This window comes from Neoarius graeffei, chromosome 2 (genome assembly GCF_027579695.1).
Source record: "Neoarius graeffei isolate fNeoGra1 chromosome 2, fNeoGra1.pri, whole genome shotgun sequence".
Lineage (NCBI taxonomy): Eukaryota > Metazoa > Chordata > Actinopteri > Siluriformes > Ariidae > Neoarius > Neoarius graeffei.
Window position 1 is genome coordinate 88,513,069 of NC_083570.1, and position 15,865 is coordinate 88,528,933.

At 41.6% G+C, this 15,865-nt stretch overlaps 1 protein-coding gene across 1 annotated transcript in view; it reads left to right on the top strand.

The window, feature by feature from the left end:
- Window positions 1–15,865, top strand: part of LOC132870085 (protein diaphanous homolog 1) — a 197,738-nt gene that overhangs the window by 168,032 nt on the left and 13,841 nt on the right. Inside the window, exon 15 of the mRNA XM_060903632.1 lies at window positions 8,134–8,313. Within this exon, the coding sequence (XP_060759615.1) occupies window positions 8,134–8,313 (180 nt within the window). The remainder of the gene's footprint in view (window positions 1–8,133; window positions 8,314–15,865) is intronic.

Consider the following 15,865-nt stretch of genomic DNA (forward strand, 5'->3'; position numbering starts at 1 on the left):
TTAAAATGAGTAACACAAAGGAGATTGTCACAACTTCTAATGTTGAAAAGATAAAATGGAGAGAGCAGAAGACAAAAAAAATATATTACCAGCAAAATCACGAGTATACAGTTTCCCCAAGTTCAAAAAAAGAAGAAAAGCAAAGACAGGGCCGAAGAGTGCGACACAGGGATCAGAGCAACAAAAAGATATCGCAGCGGATATCCGAAAACAACAAAACAAAAACAAGTGTTGACGGGCAAAACAAATCTCGCCCAGTAGCACTTACGATGAATATGAAGGAAGATATCATGAAAGGAAAAAAAAAAAAGGTACCCTATGGGTACATGTGGCTACTGCTTATAAATAAAATTTTCTGATACCACATATACAGTAAATATAGCATATACATACATGTCAACCTATACGAAATGTCCGTATTTTATACGGATTTGATTCAATAAACGTAGTATACGGGCGTATAAATAAAGTTATACGGATTCTTTAAAAAAACTTCAATATTTATTTAGAGATGTAATCAATTCCCACGATGATAAAAGAGCGCATAACATTTACAAATGTACTGTACACCACAGACAGCCAGTAAAGAGTCTTATGAAATCGCGTGTTATCTTGTGGTAGCGAGACTTCATTCCACTTTTGATCATGCGCACACCGCATTGCAAGAATCCCGCCAACCAGGAAGTCATAGACATATAAACATAGACGCCGCCTTCTGCGTAGAATCGTACGTCATCCTCGCCGCCATATTGGATGTGGCAAAGTGGAGATTCTTCAGCCGTCTCTGGTATAGCGTCTAGACAGTAGCCGAGAATAAAGATGCCTCATTCATGTGCTGCGTTTACCTGTACCAACAGGTTTACCGTCCAAACGAGATCACATGGGATTACCTTTCACAGGTGAGACTGGAAAAATACTTTTCATTGTATTTGGTCATTATAACGTAATTTTATGAACAGATTTTTCTGACTTTGTAGCTAATATGAAGTCTCGCGCATAATAGCCGCTCGGTGAAACCTGTCTCCAAGCAACGAAGTATTTCCTTCGTAACTACGCTGATAACACTTTGTGTTTTTGTCAAACATTGGAGCTTTGTGTTCATTCTGAAGGTTTATTGTTATTAATATTGAATAAAAAAGTAACTGGGATATATCATTGTTAATTATCATTCAAATTTTAGGTAAATTATTTTAATTTCCATCTTATACGGATTTTATAAGGGAAATACGGATTTTGGAGGTTGGTTATACAGGTTTGATTGACCAAAGGTTGACATGTATGCGCATATATAATTTTTAACTTTTTTTTTTTTTTACCCTGTGAGGCAGTAGCCACAAAAATGAAGCGTAATTTAAAAATCAGAGAATGTACTTTTATATTATTCTACTCTTACCTCTTGCAGTTTTTGAAACTGAAGCCTCCGAACCGAGGCTGACATAGGCAAGGCAAGTTTATTTATATAGCACATTTCATACACAATGGCAGTTCAATGTGCTTTACAGAAGTAAAAACAAAAACAGTAAACAATAGAGAAATAAAATTACATAAAATAATTTTATTTTTATTCTAAATTAATTAAAAGAATTAAAAGAAAATAATAGGAATTTAAACAATAGTAGAAATAAAATACTAAAATAAAGTAGAAATAGGAGGAGAAAAAAACAAGCAGAATAGAATAAAGAATAAAATAGAATAAAGTTAAAATTAAAGTAAATTTAAAACATGCAGAGAAAATAAAAATTATAAAAAAAGAAGACAATATTAAATTATTTAACAGAAAGCATCTGAAATACATACACTCTTATTTCCCGGAACTGGCCCGGCGCTAGAGCTCAGTGGAACGCACTTTCCTTCTGTAATAAGCATAAACATGTCTGAAAGCAGTTTCTTTACTCTAGTCCATTTATTTCGAATGGTGAACCAAATTGTATACGCTCACCGGCCATTTTAATCGGAACACGTGTATGCGCAGTGAGTGACTGTTACATTCTTAAATTGTTCCAGCACGATGATGGTGGCTAGCGCTTCTATATGAGGCAGTAGACACAACCAAAACGATTTTTTGACCTTTTTGGTGACCTTGACCGGATGACCCTCAAAATGTTGGCGGTTCTATTTGAGACCAATATCCATCTATCCCGGAAGTTTCATGAAGATTCATCGAGCCGTTCTCCTGTAATATCGTTTCCAAAAAAAAAAAAACACAAAGAAACCTGGCCGAAAACAATACCTTGCCCTCTGGTGGACTCTGTCCTGGGGTGAGGTAACAAGAATGCGATGAGAGGAGAGGAGGGAAGAGATATGTCAACAAACAGTCAGATGTATGAGAGAGAAAATAAAAAAAAACTGAAGCAAACCTGAAGAAAATTCCACACATTCCGAAACCATGCCTACTTTCAAGAGTAGAATAATACTGGGGAACACAATTTTTGTTGAGTTAGGTCTGACAGCTGTTTTTAACTAATTTTTGGGTGCGGAATCCAAAACTGATCTCAGTTCTTCTCCATCACGTCAAGTTTTTGAACTATAGGATCCCCATTTTCTTAAAAAATATGAAAAATACTGTACTTAACAGATATGTGCTTGTTTTATAAAAATTTACAAATATTGACATACAATGAAATATGAAAGAAACAGGCATGGCTGCAATGTTTATTTAACACATGTTTTTACAAAGGATATGGCTACTGTAATTATAATTGTGTGCAAGAAGAAACCTTTATTTGTCACATGCACACTTCAAGCACAGTGAAATTCATCCTCTGCATTTAACCCATCTGAAGCAGTGAACACACACACACCCAGAGCAGTGGGCAGCCACACCAGAGCGCCCGGGGAACAGTCAGGGGTTCGGTACCTCGCTCAAGGGCACCTCAGCCCAAGGCAGCCCCACATCAACCTAACTGCATGTCTTTGGACTGTGGGGGAAACCGGAGCACCCGGAGGAAACCCACACAGACACGGGCCTCAGACAGAAAGGCCCTCACCGGCCGCTGGGTTCAAACCCGGAACCTTCTTGCTGTGAGGCGACCGTGCTAACCACTACACCACCGTGCCGCCCGTGCAAGTAGTTAAGGTAAAAATTTATGCTTATAGCTCTTTCTGGAGTGTTCAACTTGAGGACTATCGCGTTTGATGCTCCAACAATATGTACATCCCATCTACCCTGATAACGTTCTTCCATGACCTTCAAATAGTCTTACTACAGTGGAATTTTGCTTATCTGGAGGGTAAGCTGTGGAGAAAAAACTTGACGTGCTAGAAAAAAACTGACTGCAATTTTGGAATCAGCATGCCAATTTTAGTTTTAATCAGCATAAAAATCTAACTCAACAGAAATTTTTTTCAAATTGTTCCCCAGTGTAATCGGTAAACCTTAAACATCACAAATGCCAAAAAAAAAGCACAAATGTTATCCAGCTGACATTAACTATTACACTTTAGGGCCAGTTGACAGATTTTCTCAAACACCTGCTGCGTAAATGTGCACTGTGCAGCCTGATCAGTTCTGTTCAGGTATTTTTCACATGCCTGGTTTGATCCACTGAAATACTCTGCTGGATCACGGTTCTCCAGGTGACGACCCCTGTAGTCCAAAAGCATGTGTCAACGTTTTCGACTTGGCAGTGCATGCAAGGCTTTTTTTAAATTTGTGTAGACTTTTTGTATTGTTTGAGAATCTCTCCTAAGACTGCTTTCAGATATTTTTCTTATGAAGAGTGTGCTGTTTTTCTGACAGGACTACTACCTTGGCGTTCCTCACAGGCTTGTTTATGCTGTGTTTTAAGTCGATCACATTCACTCTTGGTGCCATTTGGCACGGTCTTCACTGCACTCGCTGTACATGAGATGGTGAGAAGTGGCTCACTTTTGACATTGATTTTAAGCGTTCCTTTTTTTTTTTTGAGGGATTCAGCACCACTTGTCTGGAGAAATCCCGTCTGCAATGAGACAGGAGGCCCTAGCTTACATTCAACTAGCAGTTTGAAGTGGTCCAATAGAGTTTTCTTTCAAGATGATACGTTTTTGCCACATTACCTTTGGACAGTGGGTCATTTTCGAAGTTGGCTTTATTCTACTGTTAGTGTATCTTGATGCAGCACCATGCCAGTCTTACAGCAAGGAAAGTTCAAAGCACTTGTAGGCCTAATATTGCAGTGAGCACCTCAGGAAAGACTCCTCTTTATGAATGAATTAATGAATGAACCCTTTATTGTCACTGTTACCAGTGAAATTGACCATCAACCTGTCCTTACAGAGGGGGAACAGGACAGGGATAAAAGAAAAGAAACACAGTAGTAACATGAGGACCCCCCCCCACTATGCTCCTAATCAGGAGTAGTGTGGGAGCATTTAAAAACCTCCACACAAGCACACAATAACACAAGTACACTTTAAAACATGGGACTTGAGGGTGGAAAGGGGGGAAGGAAGGTGCAATCAGGGGTGGGGGGAAAGGGGGTAGGAGGGGAGGAGGTAGAGGTAACCCAGCGCAAGTAAGCAGCCGTCCGCTCCTGCAGCCATGCAAGCGGCGCTGGTCACGCACCCGCTTGTCACACTGGGGGTGAAAAACGGCGACTGCGGAAAATTGGGGAAGGAATACGAAGAATGCGAGAGTGTCTCCCAGCAGTGACCTTCTGGGGGAAATGTTGTCCCAGCAACGGCCTTGATCGAGGCCGGTGCTGTTCAGGGAGCCGAATGTTGAGAAGATATAGCGATTGTTTGGTCTTTCGAACAGATGCAGTCTTTACACGTCCACACCACTCGTCCATGTCTGTCCATATCTGTCCATTTGGTCTCCTAAATACATATTCCTTGCAAAGCCGAAAGCGTCTCCAAGATGACAACCATGTTGTGGTTCAAGTTCTGCCACAGTCTGAGTGCTGACAGCTTTGCCCACCGCTCAATCATATCGGGCAGCTTTGTGGGGCTTTGAACAGCTGTCACCATTGTCTGATTTCCTCGATATACCAGGGCAATGCCTAATCCAATCAGCAAAAGTCTGGTAATCATGGTTCCGAATAGGTAGATATCTCCAATGTCCTCCACAGATGTTCCAGCAGGACAGGTGGGTTCCCCCGAACCCAGAAACTGTGTCAATTTCGTTAGGAGACTAGTTTATCAAATCCATGCTTTTTTAGTTTAGAAATTCAATGCGGAGAGAGTCTTTCAAAAAAAAAAAAAAAGGTTGCCTATAGCTCAAGTTATGGTGAAGCCATGGCCGAATGGTTAGAGAAGCAGCTTTGGGACCAAAAGGTCACTGGTTTGATTCCCTGGACCAGCAGGAATGGCTGAAGTGCCTTTGAGCAAGGCATCTAACCTCCAACTGCTCCCCAGGTTGCTCTGGGTGTGTTGTACATCGCCCTGGATAAGAGCATCTGCTAAATGTAATGCAAGTCACTCAGGTGTAGGTATAGTTTCTGGGATGTGTTGCTGTGTAGCAAAGATTTCATCGTAAAAGCCAGTCATAATAGCGACTAGACAGTCTTAAGTCTACTGAACAGATGGTTTATGCCAAGATGTATTTAATGAAACCATCTGAGAACCGCTCTTTATGCACACACTCAAACGTTATTGTACCTTTTAGAGGTACAACAGCTTGTCATTCAGGCAGTACCCTCTAAGGTACTTATTTATACCCTTTAGATAGTACTTGGGAACATGTGTACCTTTTTGTCCCTAAAAAGGTACACACAGTTACCGTAAGGACCAGTAATGAGCTCTAGGGGTACATTAGTGTAGTCTGGCTAACGCAACTTCAAAGCTCTGCGAGCATTTGGTCTGGCAAAGATATTAAGCCCAACCGTTTCCCAAAGGCGTGGTTGACCCGCCTCCCTGAAATGCCTCAGTTTGCTACTGGTCGAAGCCAGAAAAGGCTGTGACGAAGCTTAAACCAATCACATCACTCTTTCCTCTGACGTATGTGACGCCACGGAAACTGCTTGAGTAACAGGAAGAAGATAAATACCTCCAGGGCTGCTCTTTGCTCCGTTTTCAGTGAGAACTTCCTGTTGAATGCTTTCAATACAGCATCTACCGCTGTGTCAAAGGCTTGCCGCTGCTCCATGTTCGTAATGTTTCTAGTGAATGAAGCGCTTCCGGCATAGATTCTGGAAACGATCTATGGCTTCCGGTCGCAGTTCTACTACGTCAGTGCCTTGAACACGCCTCTACCCAGGGCCGTTGGAGATGCTCAAAGTTGATTGGCTCCCGATTTTTCGGGAGCTTAGAAGAGCTGGAGATAGCTTGCCTTGCCAGACTAAGCTCGCAACAGTCCCTCGTGTTGAGTCACACTTGGGATGGGCGGGCCCAGGCTAACATTAGTGTACGGTAGATTGTACCTTGGGGGACTGAAATGGACTCCTCCTGTACCCTGATTTCTGACTGTAGCTGCTTTGATCAAGCACAGTGATCAGCGTATTCCTCTATACAAAGGAAATCCCAGCTTAAAACCGATCATGCTATAGCATCTCAAAGGTATTGAGGACAGAATTTTTGACCCGTTTATTCTAAAATATCAGCTTTCATATATTTATTCATGATTTGGGTCACTGACATCTTACAAGGCTCTTCCATCCATTCAAGAATCTTTCATATATATACATGTACATAAATACACTGACAGTATGTTTAAGGAGTTCCTGATACAAATCATAATTCATTGCTGCCTAGGTAATTGCAAGTTGTCCAGGTCCAGAGGCAGCAAATTAGTCTTGCGTTAATATATCTCTTCCTCCAGCATGCGGTTGGAATGAGGTTTTAGTGTTGGTGGGCCGTGTACATTTATCAGTATGTTCCGTATGGTCCTTATCAGATTAGAGATAGACAGCCGTATTTATTTTCTCTAATGGTCATCTCTTCCATCAGGTTTTCACTGACTGCCATGAGTGGTTTGGGGGGGGGGGGAGTGCTTAATGTTACTGGTTATAAGTAAACACTCTGCCATGTCGACAGGCAATATACACATCCGTTACTGGATGGAGTAAGGTAGGAGTCAGCTGAAAAAAATCGCCTGAGAAAGTAATTTACTTTCCACGTTTGACACGACAATTGCCGAAACAGAAATCCAACAATATTAGTCTACTAGTTTTTGCTAAGGCCCATTGCTTAATGTGTTTTTTTAAAAACAGACTTTTTTTTTTCCCCCTTTAGTTAGCATCTCTGAGTGAAAGGAGCAATTTATCAAACGCACTCAACCTCCAGAATGGTGGGATACAGCGGGAGAGATTGGTAAAACGCTGTGACAGGAGGTAAAAAGGCCTGGAAGCTTCACTGCTTTCCACATTGTTCTGTCTGCTCGGTTTCATATTTCATGGCAGACAGATGCAGCATGAACACGTAGCTTGTCAGATGCATCAAGTTGCTGCTGACCCATGTCGCGGGTGCTGCGGATTCCAGCAGACATTTCACGTTGCCTGTGACTGCAGTCCATATTCAGCACTTTTCAACATGGCTTGTTGAGCTCGGTGTATTCTAGCATGCACACAGCCATATGGCTGAGAGCTGCCTGGATGCTGAACGACAACTGTGATCTACACTACCGTTCAAAAGTTTGGGGTCACTTTGAAATGTCCTTCTTTTTGAAAGAAAAGCACTGTTCTTTTCAATGAAGATCACTTTAAACTAATCAGAAATCCACTCTATACATTGCTAATGTGGTAAATGACTATTCTAGCTGCAAATGTCTGGTTTTTGGTGCAATATCTCCATAGGTGTATAGAGGCCCATTTCCAGCAACTCTCACTCCAGTGTTCTAATGGTACAATGTGTTTGCTCATTGCCTCAGAAGGCTAATGGATGATTAGAAAACCCTTGTACAATCATGTTAGCACAGCTGAAAACAGTTGAGCTCTTTAGAGAAGCTATAAAACTGACCTTCCTTTGAGCAGATTGAGTTTCTGGAGCATCACATTTGTGGGGTCGATTAAATGCTCAAAATGGCCAGAAAAATGGCTTGACTATATTTTCTATTCATTTTACAACTTATGGTGGGAAATAAAAGTGCGACTTTTCATGGAAAACACAAAATTGTCTGGGTGACCCCAAACTTTTGAACGGTAGTGTATCTATCTATCGGTCACGATAAATTCTTCCAACGCAACTCTTAAACTGACTGTGTTTTTTGTGTTGTAGCTGGATGCAGAATTGACTGCACGCCATGAGCTGCAGGTGGAGTTTAAGAAGATGGAGAGCGATTATGAACAGAAAGTCCAAGATCTCAGTGCCGAGAAAGAAGCCCTCGGAAACGAGAAAGTGGACAAAGAGAAGGAGAATCAAGGGCTGCATGGAGAAATCGGCCAACTCAAAGAACAGGTACGAAATTCGCATCGAGTTCACATCTCGTGGAGCCTTGTGGAATTAACAGGCCACTGTATTCAACTGGTTCATCTGTATGCTGCACCACACCACCAACTAACAACAGGCTGATATTCCGTCAGCGGTTTTGTTCGAGTTTTCATTCTCTTATCAATAACCATCATTTTCAGGCTCGATCCATACAATAGTCGGTGCTTCATTTCTGAATATCAGAACGTCAATATTCTAACACGGTCTGAAATAAACCACAATAACGAGCCATTCTTTAAAGTCATTCAAGACCGAGTCAGTGCTTTGATCCGAGGACAAAACAGAAACTAATTCAGACATGAAAGCAGCTCTGTTCAATTACCAGAAAATTGACCCTTTCTAGGTCCAGACAGCTGACGGCATACACCGAGCACAAAACCCCTTAGGCACCTTATTTCAGTGTATACAGAGCTGTGCAAAAAAAAAAAATTGCTGTAAAGCAAAGATGTCTTCAAAAATAATGAAATTACATGTTTCTGTATTAATAAAACATTATAAAGGGCAGTAAACAGTAACGAGCCTGTCATGACTGCATCGCTCACTCCGGCCCTGTCTAGTCCAAAAGGAATGATCTAAAGTGGGCCGTCTTGTGCAGTGAATGTTGCAAGCTATATATAGAAGCGATATCCACCCTAGGAATACCGACCTATTTGCCAGAAAGAATCCAAAACGGCGAGGAACTGACAGAGAAGCAGCGATTTTTGTTGAACTTCTTAAGGCTTAATTAGTCCATGACTTCATTAATAATTGTAATTAAGCAAATCTGGGTAGAAGTGTTATGCACCCCTACCTTCAAGCCAGAAAGAATCAAAATCTGAGAAGAAGCGATTTGTGTGGAAAAACTGCTCACGAGGGCTTAATTACTCAGTGTCTTCGTTATTAATTGCAAATTTGGGTAGAAGCCATATGCACCCCAGGCAGACCTACTGTACCTTCCTGCCAAAAAGAATAAAAATCAGTGAAGAATCAAGAGAGAACAAGCGATTTTCATGAAACGTAGACGGTCAACGCATGATGGGGTAAGCTCATCGCCGGTCGGCCGAATGAGCTAATAAATGAAACAAAGCCAGTGTTTGGTGTGAAACCCCCCTTTGCTTTAAAAAATAAAATGGTCTCTGGTACAGTGAGTGTAGTTTTATAAGGAAAAATGAGCTGTTGGTTTTACCGAGCATCCCGCAGAAGCGGTCACCAGTTCTTCTGGACACTTTGTCATATTTGCTTCTTAATTTTACAGCAAAACCCAGGAGCCTTTTTTTTTTTTTAACTGACAAACGTTTTTCTGTAACGTTTAACTTTGTGCTGGAAAACTGATGTTTGGGAATCTACGGTGTGTTTTTGTGCTAATTTGATAATTAAGAAATCATAAAATAAATATATATATGACGACAAAGCATATAGGCGGCACGGTGGTGTAGTGGTTAGCGCTGTCGCCTCACAGCAAGAAGGTCCGGGTTCGAGCCCCGTGGCCGGCGAGGGCCTTTCTGTGCGGAGTTTGCATGTTCTCCCCGTGTCCGCGTGGGTTTCCTCCGGGTGCTCCGGTTTCCCCCACAGTCCAAAGACATGCAGGTTAGGTTAACTGGTGACTCTAAATTGACCGAAGGTGTGAATGTGAGTGTGAATGGTTGTCTGCGTCTATCACTACGTTCACACTGCAGGCTGAAGTGACTCAAATCCGATCTTTTCGCCCATATGTGACCTGTATCCGATCTTTTATTGACAATATGAACGACACAGATCCGATTTTTTTCAAATCCGACCCAGGCCGTTTGGATATGTGGTCCTAATTCCGATCCCTATCCGATCTTTTCATATGCGACTTCAGTCTGAACCGCCAGGTCGCATTCATCCGACTTACACGTCATCAACAAGCCACAAACGTCACTATTCTGCGCTGAAGTAGGCGGCGGGTCTCTCAAAAAAAGTTACAACAACATGGCTTTGATGTTCCTTTGAACGGAGGTTGCAGTCACTACCCCGCAGAACGCCTGAGCCAAAACCCTTGCCCTCTTCCTTCTCAACCTCCTCCTTAACATCAGGCTATTGTGCATGTTCTGGCTCCGTCGCAACAACAACTGCATCATCGCCAGGTACTCCATGCTGGCTACTGTCATACACAGGAAACTTTAGGTTACTTCCGTAAACACTGGCCATGCTCACTGCGTGTGACGTCGTCGTATCCTGCAATGCGCATGCGGAACACTTTTAGATCGCTTTTCATTCATACTGAGGATCACATACAAGTCGCATATATTTGTTAATGTGAACGACCTCACAAAAAAATCGGATTTCACAAAAAAAATCGGAATTGAGCATTAAGCCCTGCAGTGTGAACATCGTGTATGTGTCAGCCCTGTGATGACCTGGCGACTTGTCCAGGGTGTACCCCGCCTTTCGCCCGTAGTCAGCTGGGATAGGCTCCAGCTTGCCTGCGACCCTGTAGAACAGGATAAAGCGGCTACAGGAAATGAGATGAGACAAAGCTTATAATTTTAAAAAAAAAGGGAGCCCAAGACTCGCACAGTACTGGGTTTTTTGTTGTTTTTTTTCCTTACATGCCGGTTTTAAAAAAAAAAGATAAATTGATTAGAATTTGTTTATTAACAGTAGACATGATCACAAAGAGCCTTTAGATTTAGATCATGACTGAGCAAGTCTGAGGCAAGAGTGGCAAAGGAATCCTCTGAGACGACATGAGGAGGAATGCTTGAGAGAAGCCCATTGTCTTCTGGGTGACATCAGATAGCGAGACTATAACACATTACTTTTCCACAGTTGTGTATTCTAAAGCCAAACAGTATTCAGCAGATTGAAAGGATGTTTAGTATATGAGGATCATCGTCTTCATGATTCCAGCAGGAGTTTATGATCATTTAAGGCTAAGGTGAGACTTGGGAATAAACTGGTTGGGAAGTGTAGAGCTTTAGGGTTTTTGTGTAGGATCTTCCACAACAGCAGACGATGAGTCACAAATGCAGAAGCTACAAGCAGATTTCAAGCATCAGGATGAATCGGGCAAATACAGTGGACTGAGAAGAGCCACATCAGTGGAAGTGTGTCAGGACTGACACACCAAACATCATAAGAAATGTCTTCAATCATTTGTTTCTTGTAGATTCTGTAGTACAGGGTGAGGTTACTGGCCTCACGCCCATCCCTCCTGTTTTCTCAACTGGACTTGAGACCAGCAACGGCAGAGTGTAGGAAAAAAAAGTCGAGAAGATCGGTACAAATGAAGATGCGCCTATATTAATACAACCCCGATTCCAAAAAAGTTGGGACAAAGTACAAATTGTAAACAAAAACGGAATGCAGTAATTTACAAATCTCAAAAACTGATATTGTATTCACAATAGAACATAGACAACATATCAAATGTCGAAAGTGAGATTTTGAAATTTCATGCCAAATATTGGCTCATTTGAAATTTGATGACAGCAACACATCTCAAAAAATGTTGGGACAGGGGCAATAAGAGGCTGGAAAAGTTAAAGGTACAAAAAAGGAACAGCTGGAGGACCAAATTGCAACTCATTAGGTCAATTGGCAATAGGTCATTAACATGACTGGGTATAAAAAGAGCATCTTGGAGTGGCAGCGGCTCTCAGAAGTAAAGATGGGAAGAGGATCACCAATCCCCCTAATTCTGCACCGACAAATAGTGGAGCAATATCAGAAAGGAGTTTGACAGTGTAAAATTGCAAAGAGTTTGAACATATCATCATCTACAGTGCATAATATCATCAAAAGATTCAGAGAATCTGGAAGAATCTCTGTGCGTAAGAATCAAGGCCGGAAAACCATACTGGGTGCCCGTGATCTTCGGGCCCTTAGATGGCACTGCATCACATACAGGCATGCTTCTGTATTGGAAATCACAAAATGGGCTCAGGAATATTTCCAGAGAACATTATCTGTGAACACAATTCACCGTGCCATCCGCCGTTGCCAGCTAAAACTCTATAGTTCAAAGAAGAAGCCGTATCTAAACATGATCCAGAAGTGCAGACGTCTTCTCTGGGCCAAGGCTAATTTAAAATGGACTGTGGCAAAGTGGAAAACTGTTCTGTGGCCAGACGAATCAAAATTTGAAGTTCTTTATGGAAATCAGGGACGCCGTGTCATTCGGACTAAAGAGGAGAAGGACGACCCAAGTTGTTATCAGCGCTCAGTTCAGAAGCCTGCATCTCTGATGGTATGGGGTTGCATTAGTGCGTGTGGCATGGGCAGCTTACACATCTGGAAAGACACCATCAATGCTGAAAGGTATATCCAGGTTCTAGAGCAACATATGCTCCCATCCAGACGACGTCTCTTTCAGGGAAGACCTTGCATTTTCCAACATGACAATGCCAAACCACATACTGCATCAATTACAGCATCATGGCTGCGTAGAAGAAGGGTCCGGGTACTGAACTGGCCAGCCTGCAGTCCAGATCTTTCACCCATAGAAAATATTTGGCGCATCATAAAATGGAAGACACGACAAAAAAGACCTAAGACAGTTGAGCAACTAGAATCCTACATTAGACAAGAATGGGTTAACATTCCTATCCCTAAACTTGAGCAACTTGTCTCCTCAGTCCCCAGACGTTTACAGACTGTTGTAAAGAGAAAAGGGGATGTCTCACAGTGGTAAACATGGCCTTGTCCCAACTTTTTTGAGATGTGATGCTGTCATGAAATTTAAAATCACCTAATTTTTCTCTTTAAATGATGCATTTTCTCAGTTTAAACATTTGATACGTCATCTATGTTCTATTCTGAATAAAATATGGAATTTTGAAACTTCCACATCATTGCATTCTGTTTTTATTGACAATTTGTACTTTGTCCCAACTTTTTTGGAATCGGGGTTGTAGATGGAACACCAGTTGAAGTAGACCAGTTCACATTTCTAGGGAGCACCTTTTCAAAAGATGGAGATGCAGAGATAGACCTAAAGTGCCCATCTGGTAAAGCAACCACAGCTTTTAACCAGCTACAGTCAGTGTGGTCATTTGGTATCTCTACCAAAGTTGGCCTGTATCTTGCGATAGTCGTACCTACAGCAGTCTATGCTGCTGAAACTTGGAAAGTGACAGCAAAAATGGTTCAGAAGTTAAATGGTTCATAGACGGTGCCTTCAAAAAATTCTAGGTATACACTGGACAGACCACACCGAGCAACTTGGATGACATTGCCATAGAATGCAGGCTGTGCTTTGCTGGCCATATTTTAAGACTTCCAGACAGCAGACCATCGGAAACTGGACTCCATGACGTGGAAAACCGCCTGAGAGGACGTCTTAAAAAAAAAAAAAGACATGGAGAGCCATATTTGAAGAAGATCTCAACAGATGTAACATTTGAGTTCAGTAGAGTCTCTTGCAGCTGACAGAGGAAGATGGAGAGAACTTGTAGCCCTTTGCCCTTCCCAGGACTTGAGCTAACTAAACTATCAATCGTTTATTTAATTTCAGAGGTTATTTATTTATTTATTTTGCTAAATAATACACTGTTCAGTAATATCCTGCCTTTTATAAACATCATCAAGGCTGTCCCGGACTTCACATATAGAGAGAGAAGAGCCGTTCTCCAATAATTCTGAACCGATTTGCTGATTTCTTTAGGAAACTGTCCAACAGAGTACCAGTTAGGATTTTGAAATTACTGTACGCTACCGTTCAAAAGTTTGGGGTCACCCAGACAATTTTGTGTTTTCCATGAAAAGTCACTTTTATTTCCCACCATAAGTTGTAAAATGAATCGAAAATATAGTCGAGACATTTTTCTGGCCATTTTGAGCATTTAATCGACCCCACAAATGTGATGCTCCAGAAACTCAATCTGCTCAAAGGAAGGTCAGTTTTATAGCTTCTCTAAAGAGCTCAACTGTTTTCAGCTGTGCTAACATGATTGTACAAGGGTTTTCTAATCATCCATTAGCCTTCTGAGGCAATGAGCAAACACATTGTACCATTAGAACACTGGAGTGAGAGTTGCTGGAAATGGGCCTCTATACACCTATGGAGATATTGCACCAAAAACCACACATTTGCAGCTAGAATAGTCATTTACCACATTAGCAATGTATAGAGTGCATTTCTGATTAGTTTAAAGTGAAAAGAACAGTGCTTTTCTTTCAAAAAGAAGGACATTTCAAACACTACTGTACGTTCACACTGCAGGCTGAAGTGACTCAAATCCGATCTTTTCGCCCATATGTGATCTGTATCCGATCTTTTATTGACAATATGAACGACACAGATCCGATTTTTTCAAATCCGACCCAGGCCGTTTGGATATGTGGTCCTAATTCCGATTCCTATCCGATCTTTTCATATGCGACTTCAGTCTGAACCGCCAGGTCGCATTCATCCGACTTACACGTCATCAACAAGCCACAAACGTCACTATTCTGCGCTGAAGTAGGCGGCGGGTCTCTCAAAGTTACAACAACATGGCGCATGACATCAATGCGACTCCGCACCCACACGTTCCTTTGAACGGAGGTTGCAGTCACTACCCCGCAGAACGCCTGAGCCAAAACCCTTGCTCTCTTCCTTCTCAACCTCCTCCTTAACATCAGGCTATTGTGCATGTTCTGGCTCCGTCGCAACAACAACTGCATCATCGCCAGGTACTCCATGCTGGCTACTGTCATACACAGGAAACTTTAGGTTACTTCCGTAAACACTGGCCATGCTCACTGCGTGTGACGTCGTCGTATCCTGCAATGCGCATGCGGAACACTTTTAGGTCGCTTTTCGTTCATACTGAGGATCACATACAAGTCGCATATATTTGTTAATGTGAACGACCTCACAAAAAAATCGGATTTCACAAAAAAATCAGAATTGAGCATTAAGCCTTGCAGTGTGAACGTAGTGAAAGTGACCCCAAACTTGTGAACGGTAGTGTAGATTTATGCAGTCGTAATAGCAAAGGCAAATTCTGATTTGATTTAATGTTGATGTCGTTCTGTGATGTACCGTTTAATTGAGTAATTATTTTATACACAAGGTTTCATGCCATTATTTCAGAAAGCGTCTTTTTTAAATTTCATTACACGAAGGAAAATTTCATTGCGTCTCTCAAACTTCTTTATTTGCAATATTTTTATGTCTGGCTAATTTATAATTGTGTCCATATTGCTTCTCTGGTGAAGAGTAGCTTTTAAAGGTGGCAATGATTTTAGATTAAAAAAAAGCTACATAGAAGTATGCCACAATGAACATTTGTCTTTATAATGAAGTACGTGGATATTTTCCAGGCCTGGCAGATTGAACAAGATTGTGACTGTTAACAAAGGGTTCATCTCTACAAACAACACGGCACTGAATCATGGCAGCGTTGACTAAAATAGACCATGGCAGTAGGGAGCTCAGAAGTGCAGGCTTTAGAAATAAATAAATAAGCACGCAAGCCTGGTACGGTAATGGGACTTGTACATATTGATTTTTTTTTTTTTTCCCTTAAAGAAGATGGGGTTTATCTTTAAAGGGCATGCACAGGGAATGATTTATTGCCTTAAAAACCCT